General features: G+C 34.9%; 1 protein-coding gene and 1 long non-coding RNA gene across 8 annotated transcripts in view; one reads left to right on the top strand and one right to left on the bottom strand.

The window, feature by feature from the left end:
- Positions 1-22,774, top strand: part of CCSER1 (coiled-coil serine rich protein 1) — a 1,207,616-nt gene that overhangs the window by 570,048 nt on the left and 614,794 nt on the right. For 5 of the 7 annotated variants that reach the window (XM_070614289.1, XM_070614290.1, XM_070614291.1 and 2 more), the window contains one exon: positions 841-924. In XM_070614289.1, the coding sequence (XP_070470390.1) occupies positions 841-924 (84 nt within the window). Of the gene's footprint in view, positions 1-840; positions 925-6,172; positions 10,760-15,383; positions 19,171-22,774 lie in introns of those variants that run through there. The other 2 variants (XM_070614296.1, XM_070614292.1) reach the window with 2 other exon arrangements.
- The window catches only part of LOC139082521 (uncharacterized), a 45,600-nt gene continuing 31,430 nt past the window's right edge, over positions 8,605-22,774 (bottom strand). Inside the window, exon 4 of the long non-coding RNA XR_011538610.1 lies at positions 8,605-8,729. This is a non-coding gene — a long non-coding RNA (uncharacterized lncRNA). The remainder of the gene's footprint in view (positions 8,730-22,774) is intronic.

The raw sequence follows: 22,774 nt of genomic DNA, 5'->3' as shown, positions 1-22,774 counted from the left end.
TTTTAGGAAATAGGAAGATAATGGGAGAAAGAAGTAGAAGTGAAGTTTGGCAGTAGGGGTAAAGGATGTTGAAATGAAGCTTGCCTTGGAATGTCTATGGAACAAAGCTGAGTATATATTCAGTAAGTACTTTCATTTATGGGTTGACGTTTGGAAGATAAATAGGTCTTGATTAAGTAGTTGTATCTGAGAGTTACCGTCAGAGAGTTATAAAGAGCATAGATGTGGATGTTTTTGTACATAAAGGCTATGGTTGAGTATACGTGCAGAGTGAGAAGATTACATACCCAAAGATAGAACTTTAGTGAAAGGGACAAATGTTATAGGAACGCCATTAAAGATAAAGACTGTACCACAGCCGTTGGTTTGGGAATTAATATTTAATTATAGTAGGGGAACAAATGGTAGGTAAAGTATCTCTTTTAGAGTACAGTTGTTTTTATTCCACTGATTATGTGTGCATAGGAATGGAAGGTAAGAATTTAGGGTGACTCCCTGGTTTCTGTTTTAGGCAGCAAAATGAGCAAATGCATACCAAAAGGAAAAAAAAAAAAGACTTATATAAGAAAAAAACCTGTGTGTATATCTATCTCTATATATCTCATCATTTATAGCATGATAACATCTTTGGATACATTAGCTGGTTTATTTTGCAACTTAGAATATATTATGAAAAATATCACACTAAAGGGAATTTATTTTATTTAAAAATATCACACACTAGAGGAACTTGGTTTCATTAGTCAGATGCAATTATCTCCCACTGTGTAAAGCTGACTTTCCTTATCAAGAGCAAAGTGAAAGGGCTAAGCCTATTCCGTCTCTTTGATGTTTTTATAGGATATAATGAAAGATGAATGCTCAATGCTGAAGCTGCAGCTGAAAGAGAGGGATGAACTCATTTCACAACTTCAGGAAGAGTTGGTAAGTGATAACAATATTTGGCCCACAAGTGTACTTTCCTTGCAAGGTTATTTGCTATAAACCCTACAATAACTTATTTATTGATGCTAAGATTTTTAATTATTTATAAACCGTTGGTGATTCAATCTGATTAATTATCAATTTTATAATCCTACAGTAATGAACTGTAGATCTTTGACAAGCTGAAGAACAGAGGATGTTTTATGATGTATATTGAACTTTCTGTAATTCCAGAAACAGATCACTGGACCAGGGTTAGACATTTCAGCTGTATTTATCAAAAATCGTGAAGGCTAAGGTCACATTTTATTTTGTAAATTGCATGATTTAACTCCATACTGCTACAGAGATACAATCATGTAATATTAAGCAAAGTACTCAATAATCTTGCAAACAAAAACATGTTTTACTTTGTATTTTCATAAAGTTACCGAAAATGTGTTAACCTAATGAGACTTTGTTAATATAGATATATTATATAAATCCCAAATATGTAAAAAATACGCAAAAATATGAAATGTGTGTAATTCATATTTCTAGGGTGTTTTTTAATATGACATTAAAAATGTTATATACTTGGGGCCGGTCCGGTGGCACAGCGGTTAAGTTTGTACATTCCGCTTCTTGGCGGCCCGGGTTTGCCATTTCGGATCCTGGGTGTGGACATGGCACCACTTGGCAAAAGCCATGCTGTGGTAGGCGTCCCATGTATAAAGTAGAGGAAGATAGGCACAGATGTTAGCTCAGGGCCAGTCTTCCTCAGCAAAAAGAGGAGGATTGGCAGCAGTTACCTCAGGGCTAATATTCCTCAAAACAAACAAACAAAATGTTATATACTTTCATAACATGAAGACACATTTGGTATTTAACAGGAATAGCAGTGGGCACTACTTTTTCTAAGTATGTGTTTTCAATTTATATATGTATATGAACAGCATTTCACAATAAGACATGTTTACTCTGGATATAAATTAAAAAATGATAGTTCTCTATAACAAGGATGAAAAAGAAAAGAATGAAAAAGGAGTTTTAATTCAGCAAGCACTCTTAACAATACCAGTAAAATGAAGAAATACTATACAAGAGACCCTGACTCATTATCAAGGTAAAAAACAAATCCTACACCAATGAATGATGTATTATGTAATTATTAAATATAATTAAATGATAAAACAGATTTTATAGACCATCAAGCTTCTGAGAACTCTTAACATGTTAGTGAGACAGCAGACAAATTTGGAGCATATTTTGATTCTTGACAGCTGACAACGTTTTTACTGAAACTTGACCTCTATTTACACTATGTTATATGATTGCATTGATGATGATTATGGGTCCCAGAAGCATATTATTGTGGCTTTGGAAAACCAATAAGATGGATGGCAATTAGACTTTGGGTGGTGAACATGAAGTAGTCTACAAAAAAGAAGAAAACCCATAAACCAGTACTTAGTATAGTAATTGTATTAACAGACAAAAAGAACATGTCATATATAACTGGGAGTCAACTTTTATAAATATGTTAGTGATTTATAATATAAATTTTACATATTATATAAGGAAAACATTTGGATATTTAATGTAACCATATATATGTTATGTAATCAAGATTTCTTTATATAGCATACAAAAATGTCTTTGAGTTCAATACAAATCCTATGTAGATATTTATTATCTACATGTATGGCTGCCTAATGGCTACATAATGGCTGCATAGATTCATCAGTTTTAACAGCAGAGAATCTATCATTCATTTTGTCAGAGAATGCTTATTTTGGATACGTAACTCACAAAGAAGCATTCATTTCTTCCCATCAACAATGATTGTGATCATATTTAAAACATAGCATATACAAGAAATCAGACCGTCATTTGTTGAATGAAATGAGAAAAAAATGATTACTTTCAGAGCCAATATTGCAAAGCTATGATTAAAGTAATTTAGTACACCTCCCTCTAAAAAAAAGTCTTCCTTTGGCTGATTCAGTAAAGTGAAGCACTAGTTGTTTTTTTCTCCTTTAAACTTGAATTACCCAAATTGACTACTTAACCTCTAAAATTTCCCAGGTAACAATCAAGGTACTGTTTTAATTTTTGTGCTATGTAGTTTGTGTAATCATCTTGAATATTTCAACAAAGGAAAATGTTAGCTTTTGAAAATATAGTTTGTTTTATTAAAGAGGACTGTAGTTGAAGAGGAAAGTGTATAAGCGATGATTTAAGAATTTAAGGAGGAAGAAACATCACAAAAAGAAAAAGGTGTCATTAAAACTGGATTTGGAGCACAAAGGAGGGATGGCAATCACATAAAAGCAATACAAACCACTTGACTCCATTGAAAATTAGGTCCTAGTACTTCTGATCCTGATAATAACTATTGACATTTTGACAAGGTGGCGGTTAAACTTTACCTTCATACTTTACCTGCCTAAATTTGAAAATTTCATAACATTTTAAAAATCAGTTTACGTGAACCCTATTATAATACAGATTTATAATCTGTAATTTAGAACTAGTTTAGTTCTTATTGTTTATCATGGTCTCTCATTTCTTGACAACTGCTATTATCATAAGCAATTTTATCTACACATATATAGCATAAAACAAATTTAGATGTAATTATACCAAGAAAAGATTTATACTCAACTTAATATTAAGAAAGCTTTATTTTTTTTTATAATTCTTTGTTTACTTATTTAGCCTTATTTTGATAGTTTCAGGAGTTTTAAAAAAATCAAGGGCAGTGTGGGTTTGGGGCAAAAGAGATTTTTTTTAAATTTTTTTTGGTGAGGAAGATTTTCCCTGAGCTAACATCTCCTGACAATCTTCCTCTCTTTTGCTTTTTTTTTTAGTTGAGGAAGATTAGCCCTTAGCTAACATCTGTGCCAATCTTTTTCTAGTTTGTATGTGGGATGCCTCCACAGCATGGCTGATGAGTGGATTAGGTCCACACCTGGGATCTGAACCCATGAACCTGGGCTGCCAAGGCAGAAGGTGGAACTTTAACCACTCGGCCATGGGGTCAGACCCAAAAGAAATGTTTTTAGATGTGAATTTTCAGTTATTTCTTTATCTTTAGATCAGTGTTTCTCAACAACAGCGCTGTTGACATTTTGGGCCAGATTATTCTTTGTTGTAAGTGGCTGTTCTGTGTGTTGTAGGATGTTTAGCAGCATCCCTGGCCTCTCCCTTCTAGATGCCAGTAGTACCCTCCAGGCTTTGTCAAATGTCCGTAGAGGCAAAATTGCCCCCAATTGAGAAGCATTACTTTAGGGTTTTAGATTAAATTATAGTCCCCAATGAAATTGTGTAAGATAGACATTTACTTGTTGATACCCAGTAAAACAGAAATTCTGCAGAAGGGATGGACCTCTCTTTTAACTATTTACATAAATAGCCATTTTCATGCTGCTTTAGGCTGCTAGGGCTGCCATAACAAAATGCTATAGACTGGGTGGCTTACACAACAGAAATTTATATTTTTGAAGTCCTGAAGGCTGGAAGTCTAATGTCAGGGTACCAGCATGGTTGGGTTCTGGTGAGAGCTCTCTTCCTTGCTTGCAGATGGCTGCTTCTAGCTAGGTGCGCACATGGCCTTTGCCCAGTGCATGTGCATGGAAAGAGGGAGGGGGAGAAAATGGGTGTGAATTCTCTGATGTCCCTTCTTATAAGGGTGCTAATCCATCAGGAGTACCCCTCCCTCCTGACCTCATCATCTCCCAAAGACCCCGTCTCCAAATACCATCACACTGGGGTTTAGGGCTTCAACATAGGAATTTGGGAGGGTCACAATTTAGTCCATAGCACATACTGTTTAACTTATGAAACTTAGTATTAGCGAGTAAAATTGCAGACAAAGAGTTCTATTGTATTTCTTTTCAAGCGCTAAATGCACTTTTCAAACATTATCATTCTTTCTCTAGTCTATGATTTCAGAATTATTACCTTGGTTCAACTTTTCTTTCTTGCTAGGTTGGTAGATTTTACAAAGCATAAATATACTAAGAAACAAAGTAATTTTGATTTGGGATTATATATTAATGTTGTTTGGGCAAATTGTCCACATTATTAACTGCATTTATAATATGTGTGTGTTCTGTAGTCAACTTTCAATTTGTCCCTTCCCGTTGTCTTTAAAAAGAAGAAAACGAGGGATTTGTACTCTTGGGAGCAATTTCAAGACGTCTGAAATTATTATCCCTGTAATTTGTATGCATCACTTACATTGGTGAGATTGATTTTTTGAACAGATAAAAATAATCATTTGCACATATTTTATGATGTCCAAGGAGATATTAAGTATTACAATATCAGAGTGTCCTGGGATTGTACATGTGGTGGGGCAACTAATTGGAGAAAACAAGAAATAGACCCTTCAGATAAGAGTTTTGGGTATGGTAAACAGGAAGGAACTGGTCCCGACATGGGATATCTGCTCCCAGCAGCTTTATGACAGAATAAGTCTCCTCTGCACTGCTGTGAGGTAATGTGAAGGGCTCTGAATCTGTGCGACATGGGCTATGGAAACAATATTTTTAATGTTGACAATAAATTATAGCTTGTAGTGGTTTTATAAAGTGTGTTCACAAAATATTGGAATAAGCCAAACAACATTTGAAATCATCTTCTCAAGTTTAAGACTACTCTCCCATCAAATGAGATCATTTAAAATGTTTTTCCTTTCCTCTCTCTCCCCTCCCCTAGAAACATATGACTTTTGCTGAGCTTGTTGAGGACTTTTAGTGATTTCAGTTCTTTTAGTTGCTTTTCCTTTGAAACATATTTCTTCTCTTTCAAAAATACTTATTTGTGACTTATATTTGAAAATCACTAGTCACAGTATTATTATCTATTTAGATTTGAACTGAGTAGTATAGGATTTATTACACATCACTGTTTCTCCTCCTCCTCATCTTTCTTCATTTCATGTTCTATGTTCTCTTCTGATTCACTTAGTTTTGGTTAGAATCCTTTCCTGTGTTTCCTTCAGATGGGACATTGATGGTATAGTCTCTAAATCTTTGAATATCTCTTTACCTTGAAAGATGAAGGATACTGCTATGGGTTGAATTGTGTCCCCCTAAAATTCATATGTTGAACTCTTAAACCCCCGTGTGACTCTATTTGGAGACAGGGCTTTTAGGAGGTAATTAGGGTTAAATGAAGTCATAAGGGTAGAGTTTTAATTTGATAGGATTCGTGCCTTGTAAGAAGAGAAAAAGAGACATCTCTCTCTCTCCATGCACAGGCACCAAAGAAAGGCCATGTGAACGCACAACAAGACAGCAGCTTTCTGCAAGCCAGGAAGAGAGCCCTCACTGGAACCCAGCGATGCTGGCACCCTGGTCTTGGACTTCCAGCCTTCAGAACTGTGAAAACATTAAATTCTGCTTTTTAAGCCACTCAGTCTATGGGATTTTGTGATGGCAGCCTGAGCTGAGACAGATGCCATGTGTAAGCCTAGTATTTTCAGGTCTTGGACCTTCTTTCTTAGTAGATGATACTCCATAGTTTTTTAGATTCAGAGGCTGCACATGACACTTTTTCGTTGTTTATGTATGTGTGTAACATTATTTTTCTTCCTTAATTCTGACTGGTATTCAGTAATCCTATTCAATCGATTCAAGTCTTCCTTCAAATTAGAGAATTATTTTCCTCCTGAAACCTGTATTTCCATATTTGGTCTCATAGATCAATCCTTCAAGTCCTTTATATTTTTCTCTTCGTATTGAACTGTTTTGTCTTGAACTAAAATTTCTTCCACTAATATTCTAAGCCACCAATTTGATTCTCAACAATAACTATACTTTTATAGTCTAGTAAATATTCAAATTCAAAAATTATTTTTTTTTTTGAGGATGATTAGACCTGAGATAACTGCTGCCAATCCTCCTCTTTGTTTTTGCTGAGGAAGACTGGCCCTGAGCTAAGATCCATGCCCATCTTCCTGTACTTTATATATGGGACGCCTACCACACCATGGCTTTTTGCCAAGCGGTGACTTGTCCGCATCCGGGATCTGAACCTGCTAACCCTGGGCCATCAAGAAGCAGAATGTGCAAACCTAACTGCTGCGCCACCAGGCCGGCCCCTAGAAAATAATTTTGATGCTTTAATTATATACTGTTAAATATTCTTAGTATTTTTTTTTTGTTAATTTGTCATTTGTGCCCTGTAGGATTTCTCTTGCACTTGAAGTGGCCTGTCCTTGATGTTTCACTTGTCCTTTCTTCCTAGGGTCTTTGGTTCTCTTAAGACACACTATTACTTTCTTTTGCTTGTTCATTTCTCTACTTATCCTCAGTACTCAGGTAAAAAACTTGGAAAATTCAACCCACAAATGATCAAAGGCCCAATAAAATCTGCTTTTGTTGGCTGATGACAACAAACAAACTTAAAGATTATTAGTCTTCAGTTTTCTTTTGTGACACCCTGAAATCTTCTCAGTTACACGTCGTAGAACACTGCTGACCCGTCTGGGTGGCTGCACTGCAGTTTACCCGGCCAGAAATACTCTGCAGATCCTTCTGGGATAATAAATCAGGAAAGTATTACCCTCCCTGCAAGGCCGCCTATATTCCATCAGCAATGCTCTCTCTAGAAGCTCTGATTTTTCATCCTTAATCCAGACGTATTGGCTGCTAGTCTACTAGCACTAGTTAAGCCCAGAGGAGAACAAAGTCTTGAGCCTCCTCCCTTCTCCCAACTCCCATCAGAACCTGAACTTTCCCATGCACGCCTTTGAGCCTTGCCTTCCTGCCACAGCCTCTGCTTCAGCTTAGAAGTTAGTGTTGCTTGAGAGAAGATGGTGTCAGGGTTTTGTATTGAGGATATTATCTATCTTCTTTTGAAACTCTTTCTTCATGTTCCCTCTGTTGAGCAAACCCAAAATTAATTGCATTGTGCAGTCTCCTCCGCCACAGTCTACCTCTCAGCAAGAATTCACTGTCAACCACATTACGTGAAATCCAAAGCATGCCCCAGGTTTGGTCAACTTTACATTGGGTTAGAATAGTAAATGAGAAATAGAACAAAGGAGGCATTTCTTGCCTTCATCTTCCTGTGGACTTACCTTTTTTTGTTTGAAGAGGAGAGTGAATCAATATAGTGATATGAAAAATCAAAATATGAGTGTCTAGCCTCGTTGCCTATGTAACTAGACTTCGGTATTTGGGCCTCAGTTTCTTCGATTTTCAAATAAAATTACCATAACACTAGAAATATAGAAGGATATTAAATATTCATCAATAGTGAATTTGATAAACAAATTACAATATATTTATATAGGTATAGCATATATTATATTACACAATATATGTTTACATAGCTGTATATTTATAAAATTATTAAGTGGAGAGAAGTAGATTTTAGAACTGCATATAATAACATGATATAAACAATATATGTACATAGAAAATCTAGTATAATTAACGATACTTATTGTTAGGTAACATGAGAATGTTTAATTTCTGTTTTATATAATTTGCTAGTGTTTCACTTTTAGTAACAAGTATATATTTCTCTTACAATCAGAAAAAAATCAACCATCTCTTTGGAAAATAAATGACTTTAGATGCATTTGGTGGTTTTCATCCTGTGATCTGTGTGTGTTGGGGGAATCGTAGTCTGCTTGGGCTGCTATAACAAAATACCATAAACTGGGTGGCTTAAACAACAGACATTTATTACGTATCTGGATGCCAGAAGTCCAAGATCGAGGTGGCGGCAGATTCCATGTCTGGTGAGAGCCTTCTTCCCGGCTGGTAGATGGCTGTTATCTCCTTCTGTCTTCACCCGGCCTTTCTCTGGTGCATGTAGCCAGGGAGGGAGAGAGACACTCTCTTATAAAGTCACTGATTTCAATATGAAGGCCCTACCTTCATGACCTAATCTAACCCCAATTAACCCCCAAAGGCCCTGCCTCCAAATACAGTCACATTGGGGGAGAAGACTTCAACATGTGAAGTTTGTGAGACGTAAATATTTAGTTCACAGTGGGGAAATAAGAGTATTGGCGAGGTCTTGTGGAATTCCACCCCCTCACCACAACCCCTTAACAACAGCAGTTATGATTGTACTGTTTTTGCATATCATAATTCTCTGTAAGATTCTAGTTGACAAAAAGTCACATCTGAGAATAAAAATCAATCAGTCAAATACATAAACAAAACAAAACCCTGGACAAGATGATTGCTAAGGACTACTGTGAATTATTAGATCAGAGTAGAAAATGAGATGAAAAGCTGTGACATATACTTTGCTGAGAATTATTCAAAATTGTGTTCATTAGGCAAGATATTAATTGAAGATAGAAAAGAACTAACATTCAGAGTCAGTAATAAGTTTTGATAATTAATATTTGGTTATATATTTTAGAATATGTTTGTTTATTTTGTAGAATATATTAAATTCTGTGAATATTAAAAATCTAGCTTTTCCATCCAGCACAGAGATTTGAGGATTTCCTGAATGTACTTTCTTAAGGTATTTAATGCACAGGTGTAGATTTAGACCAGAAGTCTAAACATAACGGCTAAAGTAAGAGTACTTTATCAAATTAAATTATAATGATAAAAGGTATTTAAAATAATCATGTATTATTTTTAACCTTAGGTTTAACTTTATTAAATTTAATGATATAAAGCAGAGAAATATTTTTCTCACTTATGAAAGTTTAGATCTTTTCTTCACTATTTAGTGAAGGTCTCTTTGAAGAATGCAGTGTAATTTTATTGCTAGTATGGGACTGAGGGACATCGTAAATATTAACTTCTTGTGCCTAAAATAAATCTGAGAGATTTACCATAAACATTGATGGTGAAGTGTAACCTTGTGTTTTGGGGGGACAGATATTTTCTTGTAAATGATTATTTATCTTGTAAATGGTTTCAGGAATTATAAACGGTTTTACACTGTGGGTGAAAAGTGTGCTCTGTATGATAACAGAAATTGAAGAAAGTGTATTTGGTATTTATTTATAGATTGATTGAAAATATTTCTAAATAAGTGAAGGTAACATACAAATGAAAAGAGTAATAACTTTAGTTGGACCCAAGACTGTGGTAAATGAAATTGCCCTAGTTAGGATGGGTACATGGTGCTATGAATTTACTGTTTTGTTTTACGACTAATTTGTTACTTATACTCTGTCAAAAATATTTAATGAATTTATATGGATAACCACATTAGAAAAGTGTATTGTCAGTAATTTATGATTCTAAACTGTCACGATTTTTACCACTTCACACTCTTCTATTTGGATACTTTTATTCGTTTTTTAGCTGATCTGAGTAAAAAGCATCAAATGTAGCTTTTTACAGTAGATTTCTTTAAAAACGTGTATATTTCTACTTAAAAGACCAGTTTAAATGAACCACCCAAAAGCAAAGTAAGTTTTCTGGGCAGAAAAGTTTATTAGCCCTGTCTAAGGATAAATATACACTTTAATACAGCTCTCATTACAACAATAAGGAAAAATAAAACAGGGCAAAACAAAAATAGTTGCCATGTTGCCTTCATAATCTTCCTCTGTTCACCAGCCTAACATTTACACTAGTCAGAAGGTGGTGGAAGCTATCAGTTGCCTTCACCACCACGTGTTTCTCGGCTAATCAGTAAGGGGAGCAATGACTGTGGAGCATTTAAAACAACAATAAAACTGACTAGAAGTTACCTGTATTTACTCTGACCATAAGCCATCAGTTCGAAAAATGTCAGTGATAAGACTCCTTTCTGAAAAGATTTTTTTGGGGTCTGAATTCGTATTTAGTAACTCCAGATTATCATTGAGTTTCACATTTTACACGCACTTTTAAAAATTTCACTTATCACATTTTTATTACTCATCTCTTAATAAACAGTGTATTTTTAAATGTAAGTTAATTGGGAGAACTTCCAGTTATAGAGTTGAAACATAGACAGATTTAACAGTTCAAAAATCCTCCAGCAAGCTTTAAGCTCAGTTTGTGTTTCTAATCCCTGTGGTACTACGTGTTAATATATTCAACAGTAACTTCAAAATAAGCAATGAGAGCGTAGTTATTGTAAGATGAAAGAATGGACCTTGGTTACTTCCATTCTGTCATTTGATGTAACTATTTGGAGTATTTATTTAAGACAAATAAATAGAGTGAGAACTGTGAGGTATATATTTTTTTGGAGGAAATACTTGCAAATTTTAGTTCATATATTAAATATTTTACTGAATTTTAATATCTTCAATCTGAACATTATTTTTCATTTTAAATTGTATGTTTCTTTTTAAAATGTATGTTTTAAAACTAATGTACTGATTAAAAACATTACATCAGGGCTCAATTTAGTAGTCGCCTAAATTGTGTCTTTTGCAGACTCTTGTTACACAAATATTACGTGTATTGAAACATTACTTTTTGAAACGACCATATTTACAACAAAGTTTTAACTAGCTACATTTCTTTTCTGGCCATTACTAGTATTCATTTTGTCATGATTATTATTTAAAGTAAGTTTTTCATGAAGGAGAGGAAGTTTTAAAAATGATCTGTTCCAAGTATCCAATATGGTAGATACATCACTGAGTTGAACACTTCTTCCTCCTGCAATGTGAAGACTCACTCAAGAAAGCTAGATCACATAAAAGAAAATTAGAAAAAATTATATCCCTTCTTGTGTTGTTCAACCTTCTTTGTTCTCATTCCAAAGCAAATATTGAAAATGATAGTCTTACTTGAGTGTAAGTAAACATATGAACAATCATCTTTGCCCAGCTTTTTAAAATGCCATTTACTTTATTTAAATGTAAGCCAAGCTCTCAGCTGATTTGTTAACATTTGAATAGCAAAGTGTTGGGCTGCATAGAGGCACATGTATAACTGATGAATTTTGAAAAATTGAAGGCAAGTGAAGAACTGAAAGTGTTGTATTATATGTAATCAGGTTACTATGCATAGTAAAGGGTGAACTAAAGATAAAAGACTGACTAGGAAATACGTATGGCTAAATAGCACTTTATCAAGAATCTGGAGAGAAGAGTCACTTGATTTGGTTTAAAAATATATTCAGAATTCAAATTGAATAAAATTGTATGCCTGTGAAGCTTTAATAACAGAATAATTCCTACTTGATAACAGGAACATTCTTTTTGCATGAAAATCATATCCTGGATTCATCTTAAAAGTAACTCCCCACTTGCTCTACATTCCATTATAATTTATGGTATTATTTCATGCCAGTCATTTTAAGATGGAACCTTACAGGCCCGTGGATGATTTACATAAGAACAGACAGCTGTAAGTACTTTGAAATCCTCTTTCTTTCTCGTATTTAGGAAACATTAGGAACAGAAAAGAAATAGATTAGGTATACTTAAACATTATTAAAGTGTCAGGCTACTTTCCTACTTTTTCCAGGCAAATTAATTACATGTGTTCCAGAAAAGGCTTATCTCAGCAGTAATTACTCTCCCTGTCAGGTCTGTGAGACAGATGTAGAGTGTAGACAATATCCATGATACATAATGGGAATTAGCCTCCAGTGCCTTACACACTCCAGTACCCTGATGAAGAGCTGCCAGAAAGATACAATCTTTACTATTCTACCTCACTTGCTTGGGCAATCTGACGTATTTAAGTCTTTATCACGAAGTGTTGTCATATTGCACCCTGGCATGGATATAGGGAAATAACTATGATTGCCTAAATGACAGTATGAAGATGTTTACCTTTAAGACATGAGTAGGTTTTGAAAGGAGTGTGCAGCCATATGACGGCCAAATGAGGCACGTAGCTGAAATTACACATAAAGTTGTTGACATTTTTCACTTATTGTATAAGGTATGTCATATAGTTTAGTAGTCTTCCCTTCATTCTTTCATCATTTCTTTTATTATACCAGTCAAGATTCCAGTGCTTAGAGTAATTTACCAAATAAAACTATTTAAGAAGTCCAGGGGACATAAAGATAGCCAAAGACTTAGAATTAGGAAAAAAATACAAATCATGCTCCTGAATTACTGGGGGAGTAAATAATAGACAAAAGGATAAAAAAACATATATGTGTGTGTGTGTCATGCACGTGCATATATGTTACATGTATGTGTGTAGACGTGTACAAATATAAATAAACTATATATAAAATATACATAATGTTGTACTGCACAGTAGTTTATCTTTAAACATTAGCCACTTTGAGCTGCGGACTTTGACTGCAGCAAAGGTCAAGATGAAGGAGTGGAGTGGTCTCTCTCAAGGAGCCAACATTCAAATGAGGGAGACAGGCGTAAACAAATCATTTTAATAACAATAGCTGTAGTTTACTGAGCTCCTACTCTCTGATAGGTGCTGTGATGAATGCTTTAGGTTTATTATTGCCTTTAATTTTTATAATAAAATTGAGAAGTACGCATTATTACTTCTACTTTATCTATAATAAAACTGATATTCAGAGGGATTAAGTGATTCATTCAGGTCTGCATACTAAGTGATAGAATTAGGATTTGAAGCAAAGTCTGTGTGACTCCATGAACATATTTTTCCCTCTACTACACCAGCAGATTTATAAGTTACAAAGAGGTGAGGTCAGTGCTACGCTATAGGACATCACAGTTCCCCTCTGCTTAGTATCGCACCGTAACAAAAACAGCAGCTCCTGTTTATAGATCGCTTAGCCTGGTACTAGTGGTCAGACTTGGGTGGTCAGGGCACCAAGTTGTGTGATACAAAACAGGAAGACTGATATCAGAGCAATTGCCTACAGCAACTGCAGCAACTTCTCACAGCCTGGAGGTGAGCATGGTGGCTTCCCTCAGGAAGGGCAGGGGACATCACAGACACACTGAGTGTCATTTCTATTACCATGTCCTTTTTCAGGGGCATTCCTTGCGTGTGAGTAAGGACTAAATGTCCATTGTTTAAAAGTTCTTGTGAAATCATGGCTTGGCATTAACATGAGTGCTGAAGACACGAAGAGAGAAAAATCTAAGTATCTTATCTAAAAGCTAAGAAAATAAATGCTTTTTAATGATCGTCAGTGTATCTCTGTCTATCTATGTGTGTGAATACAGTATCTACATACTCGCACATCTGTAGTTCATATCACCAATAAATCTACCATAGTCAGTCAAATACAGACTGAGAGAATTGTCGAAAGTGAGCAAACCTGCTAATCCAAATGAACAACAGTGAGTGTCTGATATCATCTGCTGACAGAATTATTTCACTCAGTTGATGAAGAAAACGTGAATGATGGGCTGGAGGCAGTTTTAAATAATTTAGTACCATCTCACTTCTCAACTATTTGAGCTATTTCTAGGACTATTTTAAGTTCTGTAAGGAATGAAAAGGAGGATTCAAAACTTAACCAGGCATCATTCTCACCAAGAAGGTGGGGCTTCAGTGCCCTCCTGTGTGCTCCCCTGTCACACTCAAATGTGGCTTTTCCTTGCCTTCTTTTCCTCTCCCATTGGATGAGCTCCTTATTGACGGAGACTTGTCATCCTTACATGCTCGGCATCCAGTAAAGTGGACATTCAGTAAATGTTTGAAGAAAGGAATATGATTTATATCATAGTTCTTGCTCTTATATTTTTTAAAGAAACCTTTAAAGAATCAATCAAGCAAGATGATATCACATTATAAAATTGTGTACTTTGGAAGATGAAAGACTGAAGGAAAAGAGGGAAGAAGGAGTGTGGGTTTTGCTGTATAATTTAACGGAGGAAGTTCTAGAAACCAAATGCGCGGGGTGGAGACGTGAAACAGGAAACTTGCACAGAAAATGGGTGCCACAGTGAACAATGATGATAAAATAACCAAGGAAAATAGAACATACAATTATCTAAAGACTAGTAATCAAAATAATTTACGGGGGCAAAAAGGAAAGGATTCAAAATGGATTCTAGTCTAAAATATTCTAGAAATCAAAGAAAGACTAAGGAAACAGCATTCAACAAAACAATGAAAATTTTTTCCAGAAATTTAGGTAGTGCTAATGTAGTCTACTTATTTTTACAAGAAAAAAACATTTGATTAATAATACAATTTGATGGTTCTCTTAAGGTAATTTTTTGGAAGAAATGGTCTGTTATGTGAACAATTAGTAACAGAAAGTAGCTATGGGTAGGAAGTTAATGCTACTCAAGAAAGAACAGCTGCTGTAAAACCTAAGTATAAATGGAACAGTAAAAATAAACTTAAAATGACATATTCATAACCTATGTTTGTGAAAGTACAAAATACTGAGAAGTACGTAAGGCAAATACGTGCCTATACTATGTGTCAGTAAAATGCTAAGCAATTTGCATAAGCAAATATCTCACATCACCCTCAGTCATACATTTTTCCTTTATAATTGAGGAACTTGAGGCTTAAAGTTGTTAAATCCCTCAAAGTTACAGAACTACATGATGTCTTTTTTCTTTTTCTTTTCTTTCTTTCTTTCTTTCTTTCTTTCTTTCTTTTTTTTTTTTTTTTTTGAGGAAGATTAGCCCTGAGCTAACATCAGTGTCCATCTTCCTCTACTTTATGTGTGGGACATCTGCCACAGCATGGCTTGCCAAGCGGTACCGTGTCCGCACCCAGGATCCGAACCGGCGAACCCTGGGCTGCTGAAGCAGAACGTGTCGACTTAACCACTGAGCAACCCAGCCAGCCCCTACATGATGTCTTTTAAAGAATCTGTGCTTGTGTAAATTAAATTTGACTATGTTTGTTATGGAGAGACAAAAAGTGCTTCACTGTGATGGTCCTTGAATCAACTTATTTCTCACTGTAGCATGCACAGATTGGTGGAGTGTCAGGCTGAGGAACAAAGAAAACAGAGCCTATGTCAAGTCCGTGGTTTTAGGGATTTCAGAGCTATTGAGGTTTGTGGAACTTGGTTGCTTTGGAATGAGAGCACCTTAAAATTCTTATAATTTCCCAGACGCAATTGCCAATATTCCTTTTGTTAAATTCTCAATTCCTAGTACATTTCACAGCTCTTGGCTTATTTGACAGCCAGCCAAGATTAACTTGATTCAGTATTTAAAGGTTCCCAGGGTTTGAGGCTACTGGACCCACCTTTTCCCTTTAAACACATGACTTTGGTCATTTGTCCTTCATCTGTGAGCAAACTGGTTTCATAGCAATACTAATTAAATTACTATTTAAAAAGTGATGTGACTTTTAAAAAGAACTGTGGAGAAATAAAACACCTAATGTCAACATAATAGATGTCTAATCCATGTCAGCTCCTCCTCCCATTGTTTGTTTATTTTAGTTTTAACTCATGCTCATCCTGTATTCCATTTACCGTTCCCAACTACTCTGTGAATTATGTTGGTTCTGTTGTCGTTCTCACTGCCTTGCAAACAGGGAAACTAAGGTTCAGCACATTTAGTGAACTTTCCCGTCAGCTACTGAGCAGCAGACGAGGGACTGAAGGATGCTTTAGCTGGTGCTACCCTGCCTTTGCTTGAGACTGCCTCCTTCATGCTGGATGTGCAAAGAGATGCCTCATTTTGGAGGAGGGGAGGTGGGATAGAATCAGTTGAAAAGATTTTTGCTTATTGATTTTCACTTCCTAGCTAATCTGACCTTTTCAATTAAAAATAATAGGCACTGTTCATAGTTCTCTATCATTTTTTACACTGAGATCTTGGAGTGTATAGACTATCTTATTATAATCTGTCATTTAAGAAAACTGTATCATTGTATAATTTTCCATAGATGAAAGTCTATGTATTTTTTTTTCCTCCTCTGAACTTTGTTACAATAGGCGCATTTGTTTTAGCAAAAATACTCAAGCTACTAGAAAGATGATGGCTTGCCTGTTACACTACCCAAGTTTGGCTACATGATTTGTTTGAGTTATCTACAATATGTTACAAAAGGCAGACGCTTGGCAAGTTTAATGTCATCCATCTGTTGTAATTGAACTTAAGGTTGGGCGAAGAAGACTTTATTTCATCCTTGAAACTTGATGAACACAGCTATCTTTATATCAACAACAATGTTGCTTCTTAAAGAAGTCTCACTATTTGCTTATTGTAATAGAGGGTGTTTTTTACATAAAATAATAATCTTGACTAAATTTTATATAAAATTTATTTTAGACTACTGTATTTAATGAAAGATTTCTAGTGGCGGAAGAGAAAAAAAATATGTTACCCATTATTCCACTACCCCAACATAATTCTTTTGGATATATTTAGGTGTTTCCCCCCTTTTTTACATAGTTGAAATGATAATAACTATATATATTTTGTACTCTGGTTTTTTCTTAATTATGTATTAAATACATTTTATATGTCTAATTATTTTTCTTAAAATACATTCTCAAAAGTAGCATTACTGGCATAAGGGCAAGATACACTTTTGCACAAGCATTAGGTATTACTATATAATTATTTAACTTTTTTCTAATTCAGTGGTATAAGTACATGTTTACTAGTAATATTTTTTTTGTCAATTGTATATTAAGATAAGCATATGTTAAATGGATCCTTTTTTTGAAACAAAATGAAATTTTAATGACTCTATTTAAGTTTTCTCTCCCTACTGGAAATGTCTGCAAATAAATGGAAAATTCTTGATTTTAGTTGTATATATTCAGTGAAAGCTCTAGATCTAGATATACATTCGATAATATAAACAAAACTATGAAGTTTTTTTCTGAGACATAGCAAATGGGCAAACTATATAATAAATGGAGCTTCAGTGTTTACTATGCATAAAAAATTGTCTGGTTCTTTAAAACTAGAGAGCTTCGACAAGCATGTTAATTGCTTTGAGGAGACTGTTTTTCCTTGTTCCATGATTTTTCTCTTATTATGTATACTGAAGGCTGGTTACCAAAGAGATCCATTAACAAAAGAAGTACTGCTTTCTCGAAACATGTCGTCTCTGTCATTAGGCAAGTGAACATTATTCCTTTTGTCAGTTCCAAAATCTGCGAAAATTTTTCATATTCTTATTTTACTCAGAAGCATTTAACTACTAAAAATTCCCACCAGAGGACACTGATGAGGCCAGTCTGTCCCAGCACTTTACAGATTTGTCCTTCCAGAACTAATGATGGGCACTTGAACGAAATATTATGGAACAATGAAATTGCATCTTATTTATAGTGTTCTTCCATAGATAAAATATTAAGCTTTTTATAAAGGAAACATTTTCTGTGTATAAATGGGAAGATCCAAACCTACTGATAAACTAAGTACATTTTATCCTATTCATACTGCATCTTTGAGAAAACAGGAAGATGTTACGCACTTATTGTAGCTTTTAGGACAACGCATCTTTCATTATTCAGCGCTTTTCCAATAATCTAAGGAGCTGGTTCCCTTCTCTTTAACCCAAGGACAGTGTAAAGTAGTCTCTGAAATTATAGAGACTACTAATAAGCCTCTCATTATTCCTTGGGACTTTTTTTGTTTTGGCAGGAAGAAAAGACTTATGACAAAGAATTTGTGTAACACTATAAAGACATTCATTTGTTCATTGCCACTCAGTCCTCAGTGTTAAGAGCCAGTCCATAAAACAGTGCATGACCCATAAGCACTCAAATGTGTATTTAATGAATAAATGAATGTATTATTCAAAGTAGGCAAAATATATTCCGAATTCCTCAATTGAAATAAACAAGGAAACCTTTCAGTATGTTGTATATGCAACTCTAAATGAATTTTTGTATTTTCGCAGTTTTAAAGGAAGTTCTCTGTGAGATCCCTATCAGTTTGCCCTTAAGGAAGTCATATGCCACATTCCCTTCCTCGTATTCATAAAGTGATTATTAATGATCAAAGTAAACTCTAAAGTGAATAATGTATTTCTTGATAACAACCAAGTTTTTTAAGTCATTAGGATTTCATGCATGATAAGTTGAATACTGGTACCTTGGTAAGCTGAGAGAATTATAGATACTAAACACCACGTTGTTGTTAGAGGCTACTTAAATTATTAGTTTCAGTACAATCTTCCTTTTACTGTTAAGATTTATTGGCTAATTATAGTGCAGGAAGAAAAGTTAATTCCATTCTAGGAGTATTTGTGGATAATTATCAGGTGTTTAGCACTAATGCAAATTAAGAACTGTGTCTATATTAAATATGATATGTCATTTTTTCAACTGCTTCTGATATTTATTTTAAAGTACCTTTTTCGTTTGCACCTATCAACATTTTTTCTTAGGATTTTAATTTTACCTTTTTCTAAACTAATGCAACTGATTACAGCTTTATATTTGAACTTCTAGATGCAATGATATTAAACCTGTTGGCTGCTTCACATTTAAGGCCTCTTTTATGGTGTGAAGTATTTATTACCTTGGAGCCATGAGACCGCCCTGAAAGACTGTAATCCCAGTTCAGTGATGTGCAGAATCGCTGTGTGTTGATACATGGAATTTGCCCCCTGAGCATATTTTATTTAAATCTGGTTGCAAGACATTTTCTTTTCTTTCTCCATACGTCATTGATAACATCTAATGCTTTGTCAGCAGCGCCTGGAACTCTCATCAAAGATGACAGCTTAGGAAAACCAGATTTTCCCAGAGAGACATATCCAACTAGAATATAGTTTTAATTTTGCCAAGTTGAAATAGATTATACCAGATTGTTTTAATTGTCTGCAAGACATCTGGGAGAATTTTGCTTCAGTCTAGAGAATCATATGCCACTGTTTGCCTTATGAAATGTTTGCCTTATTACAAGGAACACGACGTTTGGGACATAACAGTGCACGTTTCCTAATTTTCTGGTGACTCCACTTTACTGAATTAAGCCCAGAATGCAATGAAAGAGACTCTGCCCTTTAAAACTTGTGCTCTCATATATAACTTAAGGGTATTTCAGGAATTCAGGGGAAACAGTCCCATTTTGGTCACCTTCCCAACATTCTGAGATAGTTAGTTTTCTGTTCTGAGCTGGCATGAGATTTCTGATATTCCTATATGTGCAAATTGTAATATACTATTGGGTAGAATATTTTTAGGTAAATATAAAGTTGACAAATAGAATTTCATCCATCCTCGTCCATGCCCCTCATTCTCTTAACCTTTCTGATACTGATGAACAGGAACATGATCAGTAAGCACACACAACAGAAATCTGGATTAAGCTAACCTTCGGGTCTGTCATCCTGACGAAGGATTATTAGTCATATGTTGGAAACTACAGAACAGTTTTTGTTTATAAACTTAAAATTGATGAGCAGACACATTCTGCCCAGCCTCCTCGGCTCACAAGCCCTACTGTGTATGTAGGTCCTCTTTCCTTCTTGGCCCTCTCTGACTTACTCTTGAGATACTGGCAGACAATCTAATCCTTTTAATCTATCAAAATTTAATTAGAGATTTCTGAATTCCAACATTGTAATGTTGTATAGGGTATACATATCTAGGGAAAATAAATGATATCAGCTAGTATATTTTTAAAATTCAAGAATATGAGTAATTTTTCTAGTGAACGAGGTCTCATAGAATATTTTCATTATTACAATAGAACTGACACTATAAATTTATGTAATTATTTTAAAATATTTTAGGTGTCCAATTTAATTCATTTGTCCAGTAATTAAAATAGTTAAAATAGATAAATTAAATTAACTATTTTCTACCATTAAATACATATTTGAACTGAATTTATGTAAACTGCTCAATTTCTTTCAACCTGTGAACTACCAAGCATTTTGTGTGTCTTCCGTATTGCTAAGTGCTTTGGGGAATATTATGATCTTTCTCCAAGAAGGAGTCTGTAATCTAGATGAGGAATCCAAAAAAACAGATGTAAGCAATTAATATCGCATATATAATTTCTTGGTTAATTTTATAACACACCTAAAAATATCAGTTCATCAAACACATGTATGAACATATATTTAAGTAAGTAGAACCTGTTTCAACAAATGTGAATGAAATTTCCATGCAGCTTCCCACTACATGATCTGAAACAATTGAAATCTAAACGTGGGATAGGGCACAGACTTGTGATCTCCATATGCCTTAGATCTTGTTTGGCCTTCTATAGCAAAATACCACAGACTGTGTGCCTTATAAACCACAAGCATTTATTTCTCACAATTCTGGAGATAAGGGTGCCAGCATGGTTGGATTCTAGTAAGGGCTGTCTTCCAGGTTGTAGAATGATGACTTCTAGTCATATTCTCACATGGCAGAAAGAGAGGAAGCTAGCTCTCTGGCCTCTTCTTATAATGGCATTAATCTCATTCCTGAGGGTTCCACTCTCATGATTTAATTCCCTCCCAAAGGCCCCACCTCCATAAACCATCACATTGGAGATTAGATTTCAATATATGAATTATGGGGAGACACAAGCGTTCATTCTATAAAGATCTGTAGAACATATGCTTACTAAATTTGCTGCAAACTCATTGCTGCATCACACCCAAGGCCCAAAAGTGGGCCAACAAAGAAAGATGACTTGCTTCTAGAGGCAGGCCCTATGCCTTGGTCCAAGTGTGTTTACAGGGGAGGAGGAACTGGAGGAGAAAGCCCACATCAACAGATCAGATTACACCAAAGGAGAGACTGTTGGAAAGGCTGAGCTCCTCATATTTCATCCTTTACGCAATCTCACCAATTAGATAAGACATTTCTCTTCTATTGTTAAGCATAGGTTAGGGGGACAGAACAAAAACTGAAAATCCTTCTCCCATTCTTCCAAAAGAGTAGAAGTTCATACTTTAAAAACTAAGCTTAATAGGACCACTATAAGAGGAAGAAAATGCTTCCCCCAAAGGGAATGTAAAGAAGACTGATACACAAATTACCTGTTTTTTCTATATTATAGTCATTAGCCAGTACTCTAGTCTTTGAGTTAGTGGCTTAGATTAAAATTACAGTCATGTGCTGCATAATGCCGTCCTGGTCAATGATGGACCACATATATGATGGTGGTCCGGTAAGATTAGTACCATATAGCCTGAGTGTGTGGTAGGCTATACCATCTAGGTCTGTGTAAGTGCACTCTATGATGTTCGCACGACAACAAAATCACTTAATGACGCATTTCTCAGAACATGTCCCCTTAAGCAATGCATGACTGGAATTATAATAAATTAATACAAAGATATAATGCAATATAATAAACTGTAAGAATATAATAGTGTAATATATATTGTATAATACATATAAAAGTATATAATATGATGTTTTATAAAGCATCCTTTTGATTTCTGCTGCTTTAGTACCTTGAGATTTATTATATCGTTAAATCTACTATTAAAATAAGCATCTTTTGGGGCCTGGCCCCATGGCTGAGTGGTTAAGTTCATACGCTCCACTTGGGCAGCCCAGGGTTTTGCTGTTTTGGATCCTTGGTGTGGACCTAGCACCGCTCGTCAGGCCATGCTGCAGCAGTGTCCCACATAGCACAACTAGAAGGACCTACAACTAGAATATACAACTATGCACTTGAGGGGCTTTGGGGAGAAGAAAAAAGAAAGAAGATTGAGAACAGATGTTAGCTCAGGTGCCCATCTTTAAAAAAAAAAGCATCATTTATTTAGTTTCGTAGAGGAGAGAGGAGAGAATCCTTCATTTTACTAGAGAGAAAAAACTTTAAATCAGTTCTACCAACATCTAATATTAAATGTGTGTGGGTAGAGAAGAATGAGGAGGAAGGTGGTATCTTAATTCAGAATTAGAAAGGAGACAAAATAACCATTTTCTATTACAAAAGGAGTTGACTCTATGACATTAATTTCACCATGGGAAATCTGTAATCTTCATTTTAGAGAAATTAATTGGTAGCAGTACTATTTATGAAGTGCTGTGCTCTCAATGCCTTGAAGAACTTTTCTACATTATCATTAGCCTAAGATGTCTAGCCTGGAGGGTTTCACATTTTTCTAGCTTAGTGATTACATCCTCC

This window comes from Equus przewalskii, chromosome 3, assembly GCF_037783145.1.
Source record: "Equus przewalskii isolate Varuska chromosome 3, EquPr2, whole genome shotgun sequence".
Classification (NCBI taxonomy): domain Eukaryota; kingdom Metazoa; phylum Chordata; class Mammalia; order Perissodactyla; family Equidae; genus Equus; species Equus przewalskii.
This window is presented reverse-complemented; position numbering and strand designations above follow the sequence as displayed.